The 18,269-nt window shown below is 42.3% G+C and overlaps 1 protein-coding gene across 1 annotated transcript in view; it reads right to left on the reverse strand.

Moving 5' to 3' along the window:
• Window positions 1-760: 760 nt before the first annotated feature.
• LOC134988311 (solute carrier family 2, facilitated glucose transporter member 4-like) overlaps window positions 761-18,269 on the reverse strand; it is a gene marked incomplete at its 3' end in the record, with an annotated part of 18,360 nt that continues 851 nt past the window's right edge. The window contains exon 4 of the mRNA XM_063950540.1: window positions 761-930. Within this exon, the coding sequence (XP_063806610.1) occupies window positions 761-930 (170 nt within the window). The remainder of the gene's footprint in view (window positions 931-18,269) is intronic.

Here is an 18,269-nt window from a genome sequence, read left to right on the forward strand (position 1 = left end):
TGGATTTTTGATGCCACGGCCGCAGGGCGCTGTATAAAAGTGACCCCCGGCTGTGGCATTATCTGTCCAGCTAGTGGAGCCCGGTGCTGGTTTTAAAAATACGGGGGACCCCTACTCTTTTTGTCCCCCGTATTTTTGGGACCAGGACCAGGCGCAGAGCCCGATGCTGGTTGCTTAAATATGGGGGAACCCCTGTCATTTTTTTCACCATATTTCTGCAACCAGGATCGGCTCAAAGAGCCCGAGGCTGGTTATGCTTAGGAGGGGGGACCCCACGCATTTTTTTTTTAAAAATAAGCACTTTCCCACCCCTTCCCACTGATATACATGCACGGATCTCATGGATCCCTGCATGCCTATCCAATCACGAATAAAAAAAAAGGTTCTGTTTTTTTTTAGCACTTTTTTACGAGTTGTAATTTTTCACGGCAGTGTTTGTTCTTTTTTTGCTTTGCACTTCTTAGTAAATGACCGAGATTCATACTTAAACAGCCGCGTTTTGACCGATGGTGTATTCATTCGTAATTTTTTACCTGAACTTGCAAAAAATTACGAATGCCCTCATCTCTGCCGTGATTAGTGTTTAGTAAATTACCGAGATGACACTTTGAAGAAAAAACGGCATCTCGGTCAAAATCGGGAGCTTAGTAAATATACCCCTTGGTGTCTACGGGCGCCCCTCTCCTCCACCAATAAATGTACTATCACACTCGGGTTCCTCTTGGGGTTGAGCTGGGACTTTTGCACTCTAACCACTTACCGTCCAAGCCACTGAGATACGACTCCTACACACAGAGAAGACACCATCCCACCAATGGAGAAGATGGCCACGGACAGAGACCACAGAGTCCGCAGAAGTCCAGCATCGATTGATTGAGACTCAGGAGCATGTCGACTAATGTAGGACTCATTATAACTCTGTTCAATGATCTAAGAAGAAGAAGAAGAAGATGGACAGGAGACATATCAGTAGGAACCCAATACAGCCAATCACAGATCAATGCAGTCCTAGCTTGTGAGTGAACGTTAAGTCACATAGGGGGTCATTCAGACCTGATTGCACGCTAGCTTTTTTTGAAGCGCTGCGATCAGGTCAGAACTGCGCATGCGTATGCACCGCAATGCGCAGGCGCATCACAGAGTACAAAGCGGATCGTTGCTGTGCGATGGATTTTACGAAGAATCCATTCGCACAGCCGATCGAAAGGAGAGTGACAGGTAGAGGGCGTTTGTGAGTGTCAACTGGCAGTTTCTGGGAGTGTTTGGAAAAACGCAGGCGTGTCCAAGCGTTTGCAGGGCGGGTGTCTGACGTCAATTGCGGCCCCGGACAGGCTGAAGTGATCGCAGCGGCTGAGTAAGTTCTGGGCAACTCAGAAACTGCACAAAACTTTTTTGTACCGCTCGGCTGCACATGTGATCGCACACTTGCAAAGCTAAAATACACTCCCCTATAGGCGGCGACTATCTGATCGCAGCGCTGCAAAATACCCCTAGCGAGCGATCAGGTCTGAATTAGGCCCATAGGCCCCCATTTATCAAGCCTTGGAGAGTGATAAAACTCAGCTCAACAATGAGAACAGATCGGAGGAGAGTGAGCAGCGGAGGCCAGTGAGGAGAAGGTTGCAGTAGGCCAGTGAGGAGAAGGTTGCAGTAGTCCAGTGAGGAGAAGGTTGCAGTAGGCCAGTGAGGGGAAGGTTGCAGTAGTCCAGTGAGGGGAAGGTTGCAGTAGGCCAGTGAGGAGAAGGTTGCAGTAGTCCAGTGAGGAGAAGGTTGCAGTAGTCCAGTGAGGGGAAGGTTGCAGTAGTCCAGTGAGGGGAAGGTTGCAGTAGGCCAGTGAGGGGAAGGTTGCAGTAGGCCAGTGAGGAGAAGGTTGCAGTAGGCCAGTGAGGAGAAGGTTGCAGTAGTCCAGTGAGGAGAAGGTTGCAGTAGGCCAGTGAGGAGAAGGTTGCAGTAGTCCAGTGAGGAGAAGGTTGCAGTAGGCCAGTGAGGGGAAGGTTGCAGTAGTCCAGTGAGGGGAAGGTTGCAGTAGTCCAGTGAGGGGAAGGTTGCAGTAGGCCAGTGAGGAGAAGGTTGCAGTAGGCCAGTGAGGGGAAGGTTGCAGTAGTCCAGTGAGGGGAAGGTTGCAGTAGGCCAGTGAGGAGAAGGTTGCAGTAGTCCAGCGTCCAGTCTGCATAGCTGCAGGCCTACTCGTAGCCTCGACGTTCCTCGTTATTGCATATCGGCTGCGAATGGGTTTGTGACAGCTGCGGTGGGCTTCTCTGCGCATTCCTGGGCGACAGCGATACATGCTGACATTAGCAGTTCCGTAGCCTAGCCAATCGTAGCTGCATACCAAACTGAATGAGACCCTCTGCTAGCGAGTGTGCAGACAGTGTGAATGTTGGGGGTAATTCAGAGCTGATCGCTGGGCAGTGGTTTTTGAAGCCCTGCGATAGGATAGTCGCCGTCTGCAGGGGGAGTGTATTGTAGCTGTGCGAGTGTGCGATCGCATGTGTATCAGAGCTGTACAAACTGATCTTCTGCAGTCTCTGAGCAGCCCAGAACTTACTCAGTCGCTGCGATCACTTCAGCCTGTCCGGGACCAGAACTGACGTCAGACACCCGCCCTGCAAACGCCTGGACACGCCTGCGTTTTCCCAACCACTCCCAGAAAACGGTCAGTTACCACCCACAAACACCTCCTTCCTGTCAATCTCCTTGCGATCGCCGGTGCAAATGGATCCCATATGTAACATGTCCTCTACTCTATACAGTGATACATACACACCTCACCACTATACCTCATATGTAACATGTCCTCTCCTCTATACAGTGATACATACACACCTCACCACAATACCTCATATGTAACATGTCCTCTCCTCTATACAGTGATACATACACACCTCACCACTATACCTCATATGTAACATGTCCTCTCCTCTATACAGTGACACATACACACCTCACCACTATACCTCATATGTAACATGTCCTCTCCTCTATACAGTGACACTTACATACCTCGCCACTATACCTCATATGTAACATGTCCTCTCCTCTATACAGTGATACATACACACCTCACCACTATACCTCATATGTAACATGTCCTCTCCTCTATACAGTGATACATACACACCTCACCACTATACCTCATATGTAACATGTCCTCTCCTCTATACAGTGATATATACACACCTCACCACAATACCTCATATGTAACATGTCCTCTCCTCTATACAGTGATACACATACACACCTCACCACTATACCTCATATGTAACATGTCCTCTCCTCTATACAGTGATACATACACACCTCACCACAATACCTCATATGTAACATGTCCTCTCCTCTATACAGTGATACATACACACCTCACCACTATACCTCATATGTAACATGTCCTCTCCTCTATACAGTGATATATACACACCTCACCACAATACCTCATATGTAACATGTCCTCTCCTCTATACAGTGATATATACACACCTCACCACTATACCTCATATGTAACATGTCCTCTCCTCTATACAGTTATATATACACACCTCACCACTATACCTCATATGTAACATGTCCTCTCCTCTATACAGTGATACATAAACACCTCACCACTATACCTCATATGTAACATGTCCTCTCCTCTATACAGTGATACACATACACACCTCACCACTATACCTCATATGTAACATGTCCTCTCCTCTATACAGTGATACATACACACCTCACCACTATACCTCATATGTAACATGTCCTCTCCTCTATACAGTGATATATACACACCTCACCACAATACCTCATATGTAACATGTCCTCTCCTCTATACAGTGATATATACACACCTCACCACTATACCTCATATGTAACATGTCCTCTCCTCTATACAGTGATACATACACACCTCACCACTATACCTCATATGTAACATGTCCTCTCCTCTATACAGTGATACATACACACCTCACCACTATGCCTCATATGTAACATGTCCTCTCCTCTATACAGTGATACATACACACCTCACCACTATGCCTCATATGTAACATGTCCTCTCCTCTATACAGTGATACATACACACCTCACCACTATGCCTCATATGTAACATGTCCTCTCCTCTATACAGTGATACATACACACCTCACCACTATACCTCATATGTAACATGTCCTCTCCTCTATACAGTGATACATACACACCTCACCACTATACCTCATATGTAACATGTCCTCTCCTCTATACAGTGATACATACACACCTCACCACTATACCTCATATGTAACATGTCCTCTCCTCTATACAGTGATACATACACACCTCACCACTATACCTCATATGTAACATGTCCTCTCCTCTATACAGTGATACATACACACCTCACCACTATACCTCATATGTAACATGTCCTCTCCTCTATACAGTGATACATACACACCTCACCACTGTACCTCATATGTAACATGTCCTCTTCTCTATACAGTGATACATACACACCTCACCACTATACCTCATATGTAACATGTCCTCTCCTCTATACAGTGATACATACACACCTCACCACTATACCTCATATGTAACATGTCCTCTCCTCTATACAGTGATACATACACACCTCACCACTATACCTCATATGTAACATGTCCTCTCCTCTATACAGTGATACATACACACCTCACCACTATACCTCATATGTAACATGTCCTCTCCTCTATACAGTGACACATATACACACCTCACCACTATACCTCATATGTAACATGTCCTCTCCTCTATACAGTGATACATACACACCTCACCACTATACCTCATATGTAACATGTCCTCTACTCTATACAGTGATACATACACACCTCACCACTATACCTCATATGTAACATGTCCTCTACTCTATACAGTGATACATACACACCTCACCACTATACCTCATATGTAACATGTCCTCTACTCTATACAGTGATACATACACACCTCACCACTATACCTCATATGTAACATGTCCTCTACTCTATACAGTGATACATACATACCTCGCCACTATACCTCATATGTAACATGTCCTCTCCTCTATTCAGTGATACATACACACCTCACCACTATACCTCATATGTAACATGTCCTCTCCTCTATACAGTGATATATACACACCTCACCACTATACCTCATATGTAACATGTCCTCTACTCTATACAGTGATACATACACACCTCACCACTATACCTCATATGTAACATGTCCTCTCCTCTATACAGTGATACATACACACCTCACCACTATACCTCATATGTAACATGTCCTCTACTCTATACAGTGATACATACACACCTCACCACTATACCTCATATGTAACATGTCCTCTCCTCTATACAGTGATACATACACACCTCACCACTATACCTCATATGTAACATGTCCTCTCCTCTATACAGTGATATATACACACCTCACCACTATACCTCATATGTAACATGTCCTCTCCTCTATACAGTGATACATACACACCTCACCACTATACCTCATATGTAACATGTCCTCTCCTCTATACAGTGATACATACACACCTCACCACTATACCTCCATATGTAACATGTCCTCTACTCTATACAGTGATACATACACACCTCACCACTATACCTCATATGTAACATGTCCTCTCCTCTATACAGTGACACACATACACACCTCACCACTATACCTCATATGTAACATGTCCTCTCCTCTATACAGTGACACACATACACACCTCACCACTATACCTCATATGTAACATGTCCTCTCCTCTATACAGTGATACATACACACCTCACCACTATACCTCATATGTAACATGTCCTCTCCTCTATACAGTGATATATACACACCTCACCACTATACCTCATATGTAACATGTCCTCTCCTCTATACAGTGATACATACACACCTCACCACTATACCTCATATGTAACATGTCCTCTCCTCTATACAGTGATACATACACACCTCACCACTATACCTCCATATGTAACATGTCCTCTACTCTATACAGTGATACATACACACCTCACCACTATACCTCATATGTAACATGTCCTCTCCTCTATACAGTGACACACATACACACCTCACCACTATACCTCATATGTAACATGTCCTCTCCTCTATACAGTGACACACATACACACCTCACCACTATACCTCCATATGTAACATGTCCTCTCCTCTATACAGTGATACATACACACCTCACCACTATACCTCATATGTAACATGTCCTCTCCTCTATACAGTGATACATACACACCTCACCACTATACCTCATATGTAACATGTCCTCTCCTCTATACAGTGACACACATACACACCTCACCACTATACCTCCATATGTAACATGTCCTCTCCTCTATACAGTGATACATACACACCTCACCACTATACCTCATATGTAACATGTCCTCTCCTCTATACAGTGATACATACACACCTCACCACTAAACCTCATATGTAACATGTCCTCTCCTCTATACAGTGATACATACACACCTCACCACTATACCTCATATGTAACAGGTCCTCTCCTCTATACAGTGACACATACACACCTCACCACTATACCTCATATGTAACATGTCCTCTCCTCTATACAGTGATACACATACACACCTCACCACTATACCTCATATGTAACATGTCCTCTCCTCTATACAGTGACACACATACACACCTCACCACTATACCTCCATATGTAACATGTCCTCTCCTCTATACAGTGATACACATACACACACCTCACCACTATACCTCATATGTAACATGTCCTCTCCTCTATACAGTGCTACATACACACCTCACCACTATACCTCATATGTAACATGTCCTCTCCTCTATACAGTGATACATACACACCTCACCACTATACCTCATATGTAACATGTCCTCTCCTCTATACAGTGATACATACACACCTCACCACTATACCTCATATGTAACATGTCCTCTCCTCTATACAGTGATACATACACACCTCACCACTATACCTCATATGTAACATGTCCTCTCCTCTATACAGTGACACATACATACCTCACCACTATACCTCATATGTAACATGTCCTCTCCTCTATACAGAGATACATACACACCTCACCACTATACCTCATATGTAACATGTCCTCTCCTCTATACAGTGATACATACACACCTCACCACTATACCTCATATGTAACATGTCCTCTCCTCTATACAGTGATACATACACACCTCATCACTATACCTCATATGTAACATGTCCTCTACTCTATACAGTGATACATACACACCTCACCACTATACCTCATATGTAACATGTCCTCTACTCTATACAGTGATACATACACACCTCACCACTATACCTCATATGTAACATGTCCTCTCCTCTATACAGTGATACATACACACCTCACCACTATACCTCATATGTAACATGTCCTCTCCTCTATACAGTGATATATACACACCTCACCACTATACCTCATATGTAACATGTCCTCTCCTCTATACAGTGATACATACACACCTCACCACTATACCTCATATGTAACATGTCCTCTCCTCTAAACAGTGATACATACACACCTCACCACTATACCTCATATGTAACATGTCCTCTCCTCTATACAGTGATACATACACACCTCACCACTATACCTCCATATGTAACATGTCCTCTACTCTATACAGTGATACATACACACCTCACCACTATACCTCATATGTAACATGTCCTCTCCTCTATACAGTGACACACATACACACCTCACCACTATACCTCATATGTAACATGTCCTCTCCTCTATACAGTGACACACATACACACCTCACCACTATACCTCCATATGTAACATGTCCTCTCCTCTATACAGTGATACATACACACCTCACCACTATACCTCATATGTAACATGTCCTCTCCTCTATACAGTGATACATACACACCTCACCACTATACCTCATATGTAACATGTCCTCTCCTCTATACAGTGACACACATACACACCTCACCACTATACCTCCATATGTAACATGTCCTCTCCTCTATACAGCGATACATACACACCTCACCACTATACCTCATATGTAACATGTCCTCTCCTCTATACAGTGATACATACACACCTCACCACTATACCTCATATGTAACATGTCCTCTCCTCTATACAGTGATACATACACACCTCACCACTATACCTCATATGTAACATGTCCTCTCCTCTATACAGTGATACATACACACCTCACCACTATACCTCATATGTAACATGTCCTCTCCTCTATACAGTGATACATACACACCTCACCACTATACCTCATATGTAACATGTCCTCTCCTCTATACAGTGATACATACACACCTCACCACTAAACCTCATATGTAACATGTCCTCTCCTCTATACAGTGATACATACACACCTCACCACTATACCTCATATGTAACAGGTCCTCTCCTCTATACAGTGACACATACACACCTCACCACTATACCTCATATGTAACATGTCCTCTCCTCTATACAGTGATACACATACACACCTCACCACTATACCTCATATGTAACATGTCCTCTCCTCTATACAGTGACACACATACACACCTCACCACTATACCTCCATATGTAACATGTCCTCTCCTCTATACAGTGATACACATACACACACCTCACCACTATACCTCATATGTAACATGTCCTCTCCTCTATACAGTGCTACATACACACCTCACCACTATACCTCATATGTAACATGTCCTCTCCTCTATACAGTGATACATACACACCTCACCACTATACCTCATATGTAACATGTCCTCTCCTCTATACAGTGATACATACACACCTCACCACTATACCTCATATGTAACATGTCCTCTCCTCTATACAGTGATACATACACACCTCACCACTATACCTCATATGTAACATGTCCTCTCCTCTATACAGTGACACATACATACCTCACCACTATACCTCATATGTAACATGTCCTCTCCTCTATACAGAGATACATACACACCTCACCACTATACCTCATATGTAACATGTCCTCTCCTCTATACAGTGATACATACACACCTCACCACTATACCTCATATGTAACATGTCCTCTCCTCTATACAGTGATACATACACACCTCATCACTATACCTCATATGTAACATGTCCTCTACTCTATACAGTGATACATACACACCTCACCACTATACCTCATATGTAACATGTCCTCTCCTCTATACAGTGATACATACACACCTCACCACTACACCTCATATGTAACATGTCCTCTCCTCTATACAGTGATACATACACACCTCACCACAATACCTCATATGTAACATGTCCTCTCCTCTATACAGTGATACATACACACCTCACCACTATACCTCATATGTAACATGTCCTCTCCTCTATACAGTGATACATACACACCTCACCACAATACCTCATATGTAACATGTCCTCTCCTCTATACAGTGATACATACACACCTCACCACTATACCTCCATATGTAACATGTCCTCTCCTCTATACAGTGATACATACATACCTCACCACTATATCTCATATGTAACATGTCCTATCCTCTATACAGTGATACATACATACACACCTCACCACTATACCTCATATGTAACATGTCCTCTCCTCTATACAGTGATACATACACACCTCACCACTATACCTCATATGTAACATGTCCTCTCCTCTATACAGTGATACACATACACACCTCACCACTATACCTCCATATGTAACATGTCCTCTCCTCTATACAGTGATACATACATACCTCACCACTATATCTCATATGTAACATGTCCTATCCTCTATACAGTGATACATACATACACACCTCACCACTATACCTCATATGTAACATGTCCTCTCCTCTATACAGTGATACATACACACCTCACCACTATACCTCATATGTAACATGTCCTCTCCTCTATACAGTTATATATACACACCTCACCACTATATCTCATATGTAACATGTCCTATCCTCTATACAGTGATACATACATACACACCTCACCACTATACCTCATATGTAACATGTCCTCTCCTCTATACAGTGATACATACACACCTCACCACTATACCTCATATGTAACATGTCCTCTCCTCTATACAGTGATATATACACACCTCACCACAATACCTCATATGTAACATGTCCTCTCCTCTATACAGTGATATATACATACACACCTCACCACTATACCTCATATGTAACATGTCCTCTCCTCTATACAGTGATACATACACACCTCACCACTATACCTCCATATGTAACATGTCTTCTCCTCTATACAGTGATACATACACACCTCATCACTATACCTCATATGTAACATGTCCTCTCCTCTATACAGTGATACATACACACCTCATCACTATACCTCATATGTAACATGTCCTCTCCTCTATACAGTGATACATACACACCTCACCACTATACCTCCATATGTAACATGTCTTCTCCTCTATACAGTGATACATACACACCTCGCCACTATACCTCCATATGTAACATGTCCTCTCCTCTATACAGTGATACATACACACCTCACCACTATACCTCATATGTAACATGTCCTCTCCTCTATACAGTGACACATACACACCTCACCACTATACCTCATATGTAACATGTCCTCTCCTCTATACAGTGATACATACACACCTCACCACTATACCTCATATGTAACATGTCCTCTCCTCTATACAGTGATACACATACACACCTCACCACTATACCTCCATATGTAACATGTCCTCTCCTCTATACAGTGATACATACACACCTCACCACTATACCTCATATGTAACATGTCCTCTCCTCTATACAGTGATATATACACACCTCACCACTATACCTCATATGTAACATGTCCTCTCCTCTATACAGTGACACATACACACCTCACCACTATACCTCCATATGTAACATGTCCTCTCCTCTATACAGTGATACACATACACACCTCACCACTATACCTCATATGTAACATGTCCTCTCCTCTATACAGTGATATATACACACCTCACCACTATACCTCATATGTAACATGTCCTCTCCTCTATACAGTGACACATACACACCTCACCACTATACCTCATATGTAACATGTCCTCTCCTCTATACAGTGATACATACACACCTCACCACTATACCTCATATGTAACATGTCCTCTCCTCTATACAGTGATACATACACACCTCACCACTATACCTCATATGTAACATGTCCTCTCCTCTATACAGTGATATATACATACCTCACCACTATACCTCCATATGTAACATGTCCTCTCCTCTATACAGTGATACATACACACCTCACCACTATACCTCATATGTAACATGTCCTCTCATCTATACAGTGACACATACACACCTCACCACTACACCTCATATGTAACATGTCCTCTCCTCTATACAGTGATACATACACACCTCACCACTATACCTCATATGTAACATGTCCTCTCCTCTATACAGTGATACATACACACCTCACCACTATACCTCATATGTAACATGTCCTCTCCTCTATACAGTGACACATACATACCTCGCCACTATACCTCATATGTAACATGTCCTCTCCTCTATACAGTGATACATACACACCTCGCCACTATACCTCATATGTAACATGTCCTCTCCTCTATACAATGACACATACACACCTCACCACTATACCTCATATGTAACATGTCCTCTCCTCTATACAGTGATACATACACACCTCACCACTATACCTTATATGTAACATGTCCTCTCCTCTATACAGTGATACATACACACCTCACCACTATACCTCATATGTAACATGTCCTCTCCTCTATACAGTGATATATACACACCTCACCACTATATCTCCATATGTAACATATCCTCTCCTCTATACAGTGATACACATACACACCTCACCACTATACCTCATTTGTAACATGTCCTCTACTCTATACAGTGATACATACACACCTCACCACTATACCTCATATGTAACATGTCCTCTCCTCTATACAGTGATACATACACACCTCACCACTATACCTCATATGTAACATGTCCTCTCCTCTATACAGTTATATATACACACCTCACCACTATACCTCATATGTAACATGTCCTCTCCTCTATACAGTGATACACATACACACACCTCACCACTATACCTCATATGTAACATGTCCTCTCCTCTATACAGTGATACACATACATACACACACCTCACCACTATACCTCATATGTAACATCTCCTCTCCTCTATACAGTGACACATATACACACCTCACCACTATACCTCATATGTAACATGTCCTCTCCTCTATACAGTGACACATACACACCTCACCACAATACCTCATATGTAACATGTCCTCTCCTCTATACAGTGACACATACACACCTCACCACAATACCTCATATGTAACATGTCCTCTCCCCTATACAGTGATATATACACGCCTCACCACTATACCCCATATGTAACATGTCCTCTCCTCTATACAGTGATACACATACACACCTCACCACTATACCTCATATGTAACATGTCCTCTCCTCTATACAGTGATACATACACACCTCACCACTATACCTCATATGTAACATGTCCTCTCCTCTACACAGTGATATATACACGCCTCGCCACTATACCCCATATGTAACATGTCCTCTCCTCTATACAGTGATACACATACACACCTCACCACTATACCTCATATGTAACAGGTCCTCTCCTCTATACAGTGACACATACACACCTCACCACTATACCTCATATGTAACATGTCCTCTCCTCTATACATTGATACATACACACCTCACCACTATACCTCCATATGTAACATGTCCTCTCCTCTATACAGTGACACATACACACCTCACCACTATACCTCATATGTAACATGTCCTCTCCTCTATACAGTGATACATACACACCTCACCACTATACCTCATATGTAACATGTCCTCTCCTCTATACAGTGATACACATACACACCTCACCACTATACCTCCATATGTAACATGTCCTCTCCTCTATACAGTGACACATACACACCTCACCACTATACCTCATATGTAACATGTCCTCTCCTCTATACAGTGATACATACACACCTCACCACTATACCTCATATGTAACATGTCCTCTCCTCTATACAGTGATACATACACACCTCACCACTATACCTCCATATGTAACATGTCCTCTCCTCTATACAGTGATACACATACACACCTCACCACTATACCTCCATATGTAACATGTCCTCTCCTCTATACAGTGACACATACACACCTCACCACTATACCTCATATGTAACATGTCCTCTCCTCTATACAGTGATACATACACACCTCACCACTATACCTCATATGTAACATGTCCTCTCCTCTATACAGTGATACATACACACCTCACCACTATACCTCATATGTAACATGTCATCTCCTCTATACAGTGATATATACACACCTCACCACTATACCTCATATGTAACATGTCCTCTCCTCTATACAGTGATACATACACACCTCACCACTATACCTCCATATGTAACATGTCCTCTCCTCTATACAGTGATACACATACACACACCTCACCACTATACCTCATATGTAACATGTCCTCTCCTCTATACAGTGATACATACACACCTCACCACTATACCTCATATGTAACATGTCCTCTCCTCTATACAGTGACACATACACACCTCACCACTATACCTCATATGTAACATGTCCTCTCCTCTATACAGTGACACATACACACCTCACCACTATACCTCATATGTAACATGTCCTCTCCTCTATACAGTGATACATACACACCTCACCACTATGCCTCATATGTAACATGTCCTCTCCTCTATACAGTGATATATACACACCTCACCACTATACCTCATTTGTAACATGTCCTCTACTCTATACAGTGATACATACACACCTCACCACTATACCTCATATGTAACATGTCCTCTCCTCTATACAGTGATACATACACACCTCACCACTATACCTCATATGTAACATGTCCTCTCCTCTATACAGTTATATATACACACACCTCACCACTATACCTCATATGTAACATGTCCTCTCCTCTATACAGTGATACATACACACCTCACCACTATACCTCATATGTAACATGTCCTCTCCTCTATACAGTTATATATACACACCTCACCACTATACCTCATATGTAACATGTCCTCTCCTCTATACAGTGATACACATACACACACCTCACCACTATACCTCATATGTAACATGTCCTCTCCTCTATACAGTGATACATACACACCTCGCCACTATACCTCATATGTAACATGTCCTCTCCTCTATACAATGACACATACACACCTCACCACTATACCTCATTTGTAACATGTCCTCTACTCTATACAGTGATACATACACACCTCGCCACTATACCTCATATGTAACATGTCCTCTCCTCTATACAATGACACATACACACCTCACCACTATACCTCATTTGTAACATGTCCTCTACACAGTGATACATACACACCTCACCACTATACCTCATATGTAACATGTCCTCTCCTCTATACAGTGATACATACACACCTCACCACTATACCTCATATGTAACATGTCCTCTCCTCTATACAGTTATATATACACACCTCACCACTATACCTCATATGTAACATGTCCTCTCCTCTATACAGTGATACACATACACACACCTCACCACTATACCTCATATGTAACATGTCCTCTCCTCTATACAGTGATACACATACATACACACACCTCACCACTATACCTCATATGTAACATCTCCTCTCCTCTATACAGTGACACATATACACACCTCACCACTATACCTCATATGTAACATGTCCTCTCCTCTATACAGTGACACATACACACCTCACCACAATACCTCATATGTAACATGTCCTCTCCTCTATACAGTGATACATACACACCTCACCACTATACCTCATATGTAACATGTCCTCTCCTCTATACAGTGATATATACACGCCTCACCACTATACCCCATATGTAACATGTCCTCTCCTCTATACAGTGATACACATACACACCTCACCACTATACCTCATATGTAACAGGTCCTCTCCTCTATACAGTGACACATACACACCTCACCACTATACCTCATATGTAACATGTCCTCTCCTCTATACAGTGATACATACACACCTCACCACTATACCTCCATATGTAACATGTCCTCTCCTCTATACAGTGACACATACACACCTCACCACTATACCTCATATGTAACATGTCCTCTCCTCTATACAGTGCTACATACACACCTCACCACTATACCTCATATGTAACATGTCCTCTCCTCTATACAGTGATACATACACACCTCACCACTATACCTCATATGTAACATGTCCTCTCCTCTATACAGTGATATATACACACCTCACCACTATACCCCATATGTAACATGTCCTCTCCTCTATACAGTGACACATACACACCTCACCACTATACCTCATATGTAACATGTCCTCTCCTCTATACAGTGACACATACACACCTCACCACTATACCTCATATGTAACATGTCCTCTCCTCTATACAGTGATACACATACACACCTCACCACTATACCTCCTATGTAACATGTCCTCTCCTCTATACATACACATCTCACCACTATACCTCATATGTAACATGTCCTCTCCTCTATACAGTCATATATACACACCTCACCACTATACCTCATATGTAACATGTCCTCTCCTCTATACAGTGATATATACACACCTCACCACTATACCTCCATATGTAACATGTCCTCTCCTCTATACAGTGACACATACACACCTCACCACTATACCTCATATGTAACATGTCCTCTCCTCTATACAGTGCTACATACACACCTCACCACTATACCTCATATGTAACATGTCCTCTCCTCTATACAGTGATACATACACACCTCACCACTATACCTCATATGTAACATGTCCTCTCCTCTATACAGTGATACATACACACCTCACCACTATACCTCCATATGTAACATGTCCTCTCCTCTATACAGTGATACATACACACCTCACCACTATACCTCATATGTAACATGTCCTCTCCTCTATACAGTGATACATACATACCTCACCACTATACCTCATATGTAACATGTCCTCTCCTCTATACAGTGATACACATACACACCTCACCACTATACCTCATATGTAACATGTCCTCTCCTCTATACAGTGATATATACACACCTCACCACTATACCTCCATATGTAACATGTCCTCTCCTCTATACAGTGATACATACACACCTCACCACTATACCTCATATGTAACATGTCCTCTCCTCTATACAGTGATATATACACACCTCACCACTATACCTCATATGTAACATGTCCTCTCCTCTATACAGTGATACACATTCACACCTCACCACTATACCTCATATGTAACATGTCCTCTCCTCTATACAGTGATACACATACACACACCTCACCACTATACCTCATATGTAACATGTCCTCTCCTCTATACAGTGATATATACACACCTCACCACTATTCCTCATATGTAACATGTCCTCTCTTCTATACAGTGATACATACACACCTCACCACTATACCTCATATGTAACATGTCCTCTCCTCTATACAGTGATACATACACACCTCACCACTATACCTCATATGTAACATGTCCTCTCCTCTATACAGTGATACATACACACCTCACCACTATACCTCATATGTAACATGTCCTCTCCTCTATACAGTGATACATACACACCTCACCACTATACCTCCATATGTAACATGTCCTCTCCTCTATACAGTGATACTCATACACACCTCACCACTATACCTCATATGTAACATGTCCTCTCCTCTATACAGTGATATATACACACCTCACCACTATACCTCCATATGTAACATATCCTCTCCTCTATACAGTGATACACATACACACCTCACCACTATACCTCATATGTAATATGTCCTCTCCTCTATACAGTGATACATACACACCTCACCACTATACCTCATATGTAACATGTCCTCTCCTCTATACAGTGATACATACACACCTCACCACTATACCTCATATGTAACATGTCCTCTCCTCTATACAGTGATACATACACACCTCACCACTATACCTCATATGTAACATGTCCTCTCCTCTATACAGTGACACATACACACCTCACCACTATACCTCATATGTAACATGTCCTCTCCTCTATACAGTGACACATACACACCTCACCACTATACCTCATATGTAACATGTCCTCTCCTCTATATAGTGATACATACACACCTCACCACTATACCTCATATGTAACATGTCCTCTCCTCTATACAGTGACACATACACACCTCACCACTATACCCCATATGTAACATGTCCTCTCCTCTATATAGTGACACATACATACCTCGCCACTATACCTCATATGTAACATGTCCTCTCCTCTATACAGTGATACATACACACCTCACCACTATACCTCATATGTAACATGTCCTCTCCTCTATACAGTGATACACATACACACCTCACCACTATACCTCATATGTAACATGTCCTCTCCTCTATACAGTGATACACATACACACACCTCACCACTATACCTCATATGTAACATGTCCTCTCCTCTATACAGTGACACATACATACCTCGCCACTATACCTCATATGTAACATGTCCTCTCCTCTATACAGTGATACATACACACCTCACCACTATACCTCATATGTAACATGTCCTCTCCTCTATACAGTGATACACATACACACCTCACCACTATACCTCATATGTAATATGTCCTCTCCTCTATACAGTGATACATACACACCTCACCACTATACCTCATATGTAACATGTCCTCTCCTCTATACAGTGATACATACACACCTCACCACTATACCTCATATGTAACATGTCCTCTCCTCTATACAGTGATACATACATACACACCTCACCACTATACCTCATATGTAACATGTCCTCTCCTCAATACAGGGATACATACACACCTCACCACTATACCTCATATGTAACATGTACTCTCCTCTATACATACACACCTCACCACTATACCTCATATGTAACATGTCCTCTCCTCTATACAGTGATACACATACACACCTCACCACTATACCTCCATATGTAACATGTCCTCTCCTCTATACAGTGACACACATACAGACCGCACGCTGTACC

Source organism: Pseudophryne corroboree, unplaced genomic scaffold (assembly GCF_028390025.1).
Source record: "Pseudophryne corroboree isolate aPseCor3 unplaced genomic scaffold, aPseCor3.hap2 scaffold_1045, whole genome shotgun sequence".
Lineage (NCBI taxonomy): Eukaryota > Metazoa > Chordata > Amphibia > Anura > Myobatrachidae > Pseudophryne > Pseudophryne corroboree.